Source organism: Diplotaxodon limnothrissa, linkage group LG7, assembly GCF_057381915.1.
Source record: "Diplotaxodon limnothrissa isolate DT_005_m linkage group LG7, D_limnothrissa_male_GT1.1, whole genome shotgun sequence".
NCBI lineage: Eukaryota > Metazoa > Chordata > Actinopteri > Cichliformes > Cichlidae > Diplotaxodon > Diplotaxodon limnothrissa.
Window position 1 is genome coordinate 46372929 of NC_140602.1, and position 7166 is coordinate 46380094.

The following is a 7166-nucleotide window of genomic DNA, read 5'->3' on the forward strand; positions in this document are numbered from 1 at the left end:
TACCAAATTCATGAAGCTATATTTGTGATTTTATTTATCAATATCAGTTTAATGTAAACAGACTGATGTAGTAATAGACAGTAAAATGTTGGTGCGTGTGTAATATATGAGCGTTTATGTTTCTCTACATGGGTAAAAGTACTCCATGTCGCCCTCTGGTGGTAGCAACCAACTATGAAAAGAATGGATGTTGGATCTTAACTAAATGATAAAAAGTTTTATTACTTTGTATTACTTTCTTTAGTTTGGTAAAATTTACAGTTTTAATCCCGTAAGAAAATAAATCACTATCATAGAGAGGGATATTAGTAATTCGTTTGTTAATAACACTTTGTTTGTGTTTGCTAATGTTTCGACAGGAAAATGGTTTTCTACAAAGTTGTTTCATGTACAGAGTAACACACACACACACACACACACACACACACACACACACACACACACACACACACACGTATGACTTTGCCGGTTTCAGCTGAAACAATTTCAGTGTTTCAAACCATGTTCCAGGATTTTTCCTTCACCATTTATGAGGTTTCAAGAAGAAGATAAACGACAGATATGAATGTTTGAAAAAGTTATAGATGAAAAGATGAAAAATACTCAAAGGATAAATTCAATTGGTTTATTGTTTTATGAATAAGTTGAAAAAGAAAAAGTTAAACAAGTAAATAATGAAACAAGGTAAAATGAAGTAAGAACAAAACGTCAACAAGTAAATAATGAAACAAGGTAAAATGAAGTAAGAACAAAACGTTAACAAGTAAATAAAGAAACAAGGTAAAATGAAGCAAGCACAAAAAGTTAAGTAAATAATGAAACAAGGTAAAATGAAGCAAGCACAAAAAGTTAAGTAAATAATGAAACAAGGTAAAATGAAGTAAGAACAAAAAGTTAAGTAAATAATGAAACAAGGTAGAGGAGAGAAAACCCCAACAATCCCCTCTGAGCACGCACTAGGCGACAGTGGGGAGGAAAAACTGCCTTTAAACGGGCAGAAACCTCCGGCAGAACCAGGCTCAGGAGGGGACAGTCAACTGCCGGGACTGGTTGGGGAGGTGAACAGAGGTGGAGCAAGACGAGGCTACACCTGCTGAGGAAGCAGTAGAGTTCCTCCTCCAGGGCCAGCGGAAGCGTTTGTTCTTCTTTTTCATGCAGTTTTCTACAAGAGCTTTTTTTTCCAGGATGAGGGTTCTCAACTCATCGATGGTTTCTTTGTTTTGTTTCTCAAGCTTCTTGCACGTTTTCTCCACCTCTTCCAAGGTTGCTTGTTTTTCTTCAAGCTTTTCCCTGAGCTCTTTGGATGTTTCCTCCTGCATTATCTTGTCCTTGTGCATGTCTGCGTTTCTTTGTTGTACTTCTTTGTACATGTCTTGTAGCTCCTCATTTCTTTTGTGGATATCTTGGAGCGTACGCTGCAGGTCGTCATGTATGTTGTCTTGTTCTTGCTTTTGCGCCTGCATTTCAGTGTGTTTGCGCTTCAAGTTGTTGTATTCCAACAATATCCCCTTAGTGAGCTCGGAGTTGTTTCTCGCCATTTGCTCCATCCTTTTCTGCATGTGCGAGCATTGTTTGTCCAGTTTTTCTTTTTCCCCTTCTAGTTGCTTTTTCTCGTGAAGAAGGTCTTTATTTTGGCGCAGAGTATCATCCACCTTCTCTTTCAGCATTCTGTATTTTTCCTCCGTGACTTTGAGTTTGTGCTCCATGTCTCTTTGCTTTTTCTCCTGTTCTTCCTTCTGTTGGAGGATTTCTTTATTTTTTTTCACAGCTTCATCGAAGTTTGTTTGGAGCAGCCGATTCATTTGGTCCATATATTGGAGATCCCATTCTGTCTTCTCAACAGTAGCTTTGCTGTCTTTAAGCTGGTTGGACATCTCCTTTAGTTCCACGCTCTTTTGCTTGTTTTCCTTAATTAGGAAGACAATCTGCTCTCGGGCTTGTCCAAACTTGATTCCCCAACCCTCATTAATAATATTTATGTCGGGCTGGCGTTTTTGTCTTTCTTCCAGGTTCTTATTTTGCGCTTCCATCTGTCTACACTTCTCCTCCAGTTGAAGTTTCTCTTCTTCAATCTGTTGAATTTTATTCTGGAGGTGGTAGTTTTCCTTCTTACTGTCATGTAATGCCCTTTGGACGGCTAAGAGGTCATTTGGGGAAATTGGCCGGCCACGACAGGAAGGAGAAGCGGCGTAATCTTTTTGCCTTGGTTGGTGTCTTGTTGGATACATGTTGAAGGTTGTACACGACAACTCTGAAAAGGTTTCCAAAAGTTTCTGTGGTGAACGCGTGAAGGCTGCAAACACAAATGCTGCGAAGACACGAACTAAAAAACTGCTGTGTGTCACCCCTGTTTAAGGAAAAACTTCAAAGGATCAAAGTGTAGTGACATCATAACTCCGTGAGCCAATGAGATTGTCATGTGACATTTTGGAATGGGGATATTTTTTTTTAAACCGTTTTCAAATGTAACTTAATATTTGACTGTTTCTTAACTGACCTGTTTAGCTGATTAAGAAATGAATTGAAACGAGCATCACTAACGTTATATAACAGACAACAGAAAAAAAACAGGTTTTTTTCTAAGTAATAGAGGTATAATACATTTTTTAAAAATTTTTTTTAAATTATCCTACTTTTTATAAGAGGGAACATTATTTAAAGAATATGTATTTAATTGGAAAACTCTCTATTCGTCTAAAGGCTATAACAAGAAAGGTGAGCTTCCTGCTCAAAAATGAAATGACCAAAATAAATGGAGCATTTCTCTGCAATTACAAACTCTGTGTAAACAATCTTGGTTTCAAAATAAGGCTAATGCTGGTGAGATGTCATCACAGGTGTAAATATTACTGCAGATGTTACTATGTCAAAGTTTCACAACTGTCTTATGTTTATTTATGTAGGCAAGACCTACTTTTCACTTTTTTGCTTTGCTATATGTTCTTGAGTGTATTAGTTTGCCAGCAGCACGAACATGTACTAGTGTCAATAATAATAGTACGGTGGATTAGAAAACCTGCTCACAAGTTGAATAAACACCCAGGATTGTTTCATCATTTTCATTCAAAACCAATATTTGAGTCAAAATGAGAAAGTTGTTTGTGCTGTCTGATGAAGAAGAAGCAAAATAAAGTGCAGTTTTGATGTAGATGATGTTGTATACAAACTAGAAGAGGAAGATAGTAGGATCTCTGTATCATGCTTTGTCACTTTGTACCATGTAATTCTTTCTATTTCCACCAGGGGGTGTTTTCAGAAGTGGTAGGTGGTAAAAGAAGAGGTCAGCAGGAAGATGGCGAAGAGCGACCAAAGACCAAGAAAAAGAGGCAGTCAGGCAAAGATGAAGAGTATTATATCCCTTACAGACCTAAAGACTTTGACTCTGAGAGAGGGTGAGGCATTAAACTGTTGCATCTGTTTCTTTAAAAAATGTGAATGGCTTTGTGTTTTATGCTGTTTTGTCCTGTATTATGCGTCGACAGGTTGAGTCTCGGTGGAGAGGGCAGTGCTTTTGAACAGCAGGCCTCTTCAGCTGTCCTTGATCTCATGGGAGATGAAGGCGATCGCCTTAACCAGCAGAAGAAAATGATGAAATGGTACAAATTTCCCTATGTTTGACTCAGTATCCACCAAATGGTCATTTCAAACTATAATTTAAAGTCTTTTTTCCCCCTTCTTTTTTTAGGGACCGTAAGAGGAAGCGTTTTGTGAGAGAAACGGGAAAAGAAGACCAGAAGAAGAAGATCAAAACAGACAGCGGTCAGGTTATCAGTAACAAGAAGAACAGGAAGAACTTGTATCCTTCCAACAAAAAGCTTCTCTGTGTGCTGCTCTCAATGACCCTCTTCTCTACTCCTATGACAATATTAAGCTGTACTGTGAAGATGTTGTATCACTTGACAACATGTCAGTTATGAGGAGTGAAGGAAAAAATACAAGATTGATGATACAGGATCTGGATCAGATGGAGAAACAGGCGGAGGAGGCAGGAAGCCAGCAAGAGGTAGGAAGGCATCAAAATGAATAGCACAAACATGTTAAATATAGACCATCAGCCACCATGTTTTAACTCAACTCTAAAGGTAAATACTTCAAGTCCCTCTTCCAGCCTTGCGAGCTATAACCTCCAACCTCTTTGTTGTGTCGTGCCTCTCCCAGGTCGTGGCCGTGGCCGACGAGGTCCAAACGTACAGAGCTCCGGTGACCACAAAGCACGCTCGGAGCTGAAAACAAAGGATCAGATCATGAAGCAGCGCAAGAAAAAGCAGAAGCACCAGTTCCTGCAGGGCGGGGGGATGAGGAAGCTCCGCTCCAAGAACAAAAAGTGGCTCGGAGAAGTTAAAAAGTCAGGTTTTGGAAGGGGTGGCCATAAGAAAGGCAAGCTGAGGAAGAAACTGGGAGGAGGACAGAGGGTTGATGGTGTGGAGGACATCACGAGGAACTGGGTGATAAGCGTCAGAATCATCTGAGAACATCACCAAAGATTTTCCTGGCGCTTTGTGTGACTGTAGATTAAGGAGAAAATCATTTGTGAATCTTTACACTGCAGAAATGCACGTCACTTCTTCCTTGATGGCCTGCTGAACTCTGCGTTTGCCACAGAGTTATGTTTAATTATGATCCACTAACCTGGATTTACTACTTGTAAGCATGTTGGCAGTCTAATAAAAGTGTTTTGGAGTACTGAAATATGTCTTATCAAAATGGTAAAATACAGATATTAAATATTGTGTGCTTAATTTGCAGTTAGTTTCAAAAATCGTCTCGCCCATCTTTTCTTAAAATAAGAGGTGCTCTATAAAAATGACATTAAATTCTGTAAACGTGCTCTATTTGCAATTATTTATCATTACTGTTGTCCAAGTGGTCTCATTTCAAAGTTGAAAGCGAGCATCGGAACGGGCAAGAAAGGCGACTTTTAATTGACTTTGAATGTGTTGTGGTTACTGATATCAGATGGGCTGGGTTGAGAAACTGGCTTAGAATTCCTCTTGCCTTCAGCATGGCCACGCCCCTCTGACTTCTGCAATCAACAAGGCATTTTTACCCAGGGAAATGTTTATTTCGCTTTTCAGTTTGGACTGTTCTCTGTAAATTCCTGAGAAAATTTGAGAAGATCAGGAGTGTCTGAAAAACGTAAAACAGCCCATCTGTCACCAACAGCAATGCTGCCTTCAAAGTCACTTAAATCACCCTTTTTTTTTTCTGGCATGTGATTGGCTGATTAGATATTTGCATTCACAAGCAGCTGAATAGGTTAGTGCAGGGGTCAGCAACCTGCGGCTCTTTAGTCCTTTTAGTGCGGCTCTGCGTGGTTTGGGAAAATAAATTATTTTTTTAAGTAATTAGCTGAAGTGTATTTTATTTGTGTTAGTTCTTTTTTAACTTGTAGTTCTAAATTGGAAGATTACTGTGATATTGAAATGAAATATAAATATAAAATTATATTCTATTAGTTTTTGAACGCTCAAAATAAGCGTCACACTTGCGGAAGCCGATATACCCGCCGAAACGCCGTGCATTTATCGAGACTTTCAACCCCAGGTAGGCTAATTATCAATCTTCGGATCCACATTATGTCAGCAGCTCCACCGTGAACTATGTTAAAAACAAACACCGCTCACGCCTCACAGATGACAGCTTACAGTCCTGCGTAAAGATGAAAGTGACTTCATACAGCTCCGATTTGCAGACGCTGTGCGCAGAGATTCAGGAGCAGAAGTCCCATTGTAAACATATCACGGCAGACCCAACGATGTTTCCATGAACACGCTTTACAGCTTCTCTTTATTGACCACTTTTCACACACGGTTGCTGTATGCATACAGCCGGTGTTAAAGCTCACAGCCCGACACATACCAACACAACAGCATAGAGAGCACAGACGTTAAGGCGCCGAGGCGTGATCGCGGGTGCCGCTCAGGTGCGTCCGCCTCCCCTGCAGCGGCGCTGCAGACCACGCCCCGCCACACACATTAACCAGGTAAAATACATATTGTCAGGGTTCCTGGGTCGGTGACCCAGTGTTTTCAGTTTTGTTCATGTTCATATATATATATAGCATATAGTAAAGAATGAATCTGTAAACGACAGCTGTTGACATTTTTTAAAAATGAATGAAAAAGCATATTTAAATAATCAACATACATGATTTAAATATAAACACACACGTGACAAGAGACAGAACGTGTAGAAGATATATGCAGAAAGAGCTTTCAGTGGTCAGCTGATAACATGATATCTAAAAAATACATAGCTCATTTTCCTGTCTGTTAGTTGGACATGCTAACCTGTTAACAAGCTCCTATATTCACCCATACAGTTTGTAGATCATTTTGCTAAAATAGGTAAAATCTCCACTCTTTCAGGGCACTAATAGGCTAAAGGCATATTACAAAAGGTCATTCATGTATTCACAGATTCTCTGTAGTTATTCTGCTGCTCATTCACCTGTAAAAACCACACCAATCATTATTTCAACAGCCTTTTTATTTTGGAACAAAAGCATTTGACGATATGACTTACAGGACGTTACCAAATTCATGAAGCTATATTTGTGAGTTTATTTATCAATATCAGTTTAATGTAAACAGACTGATGTAGTAATAGACAGTAAAATGTTGGTGCGTGTGTAATATATGAGCGTTTATGTTTCTCTACATGGGTAAAAGTACTCCATGTCGCCCTCTGGTGGTAGCAACCAACTATGAAAAGAATGGATGTTGGATCTTAACTAAATGATAAAAAGTTTTATTACTTTGTATTACTTTCTTTAGTTTGGTAAAATTTACAGTTTTAATCCCGTAAGAAAATAAATCACTATCATAGAGAGGGATATTAGTAATTCGTTTGTTAATAACACTTTGTTTGTGTTTGCTAATGTTTCGACAGGAAAATGGTTTTCTACAAAGTTGTTTCATGTACAGAGTAACACACACACACACACACACACACACACACACACACACACACACACACACACACACACACACACGTATGACTTTGCCGGTTTCAGCTGAAACAATTTCAGTGTTTCAAACCATGTTCCAGGATTTTTCCTTCACCATTTATGAGGTTTCAAGAAGAAGATAAACGACAGATATGAATGTTTGAAAAAGTTATAGATGAAAAGATGAAAAATACTCAAAGGATAAATTCAATTGGTT

General features: G+C 38.8%; 2 protein-coding genes across 2 annotated transcripts; one reads left to right on the forward strand and one right to left on the reverse strand.

The window, feature by feature from the left end:
• Positions 1-1019: 1019 nt before the first annotated feature.
• Positions 1020-2228, reverse strand: LOC146628991 (uncharacterized). The gene has a single exon (XM_085357090.1). It carries the CDS (start codon positions 2226-2228, stop codon positions 1020-1022), a length of 1209 nt encoding a protein of 402 aa, XP_085213216.1.
• Positions 2229-2664: 436 nt separating this feature from the next.
• LOC146628992 (ATP-dependent RNA helicase DDX54-like) lies at positions 2665-4469 on the forward strand. The gene is made up of 5 exons (XM_085357092.1): positions 2665-2715; positions 3244-3392; positions 3483-3596; positions 3686-3906; positions 4159-4469. Exons 1-5 carry the CDS (start codon positions 2665-2667, stop codon positions 4467-4469), a joined length of 846 nt encoding a protein of 281 aa, XP_085213218.1.
• Positions 4470-7166: the final 2697 nt, after the last annotated feature.

What these genes read in the sequence shown, in the direction of transcription:
- LOC146628991 (XM_085357090.1), bottom strand. Translation starts at nt 2,228, where the DNA reads ATGTATCCAACAAGACACCAACCAAGGCAAAAAGATTACGCCGCTTCT.
- LOC146628992 (XM_085357092.1), top strand. Translation starts at nt 2,665, where the DNA reads ATGTATTTAATTGGAAAACTCTCTATTCGTCTAAAGGCTATAACAAGA. An exon ending in GACTTTGACTCTGAGAGAGG is followed by an intron (nt 3,393 to 3,482) that starts GTGAGGCATTAA and finishes ATGCGTCGACAG; the next exon opens with GTTGAGTCTCGGTGGAGAGG. An exon ending in CAGAAGAAAATGATGAAATG is followed by an intron (nt 3,597 to 3,685) that starts GTACAAATTTCC and finishes TTCTTTTTTTAG; the next exon opens with GGACCGTAAGAGGAAGCGTT.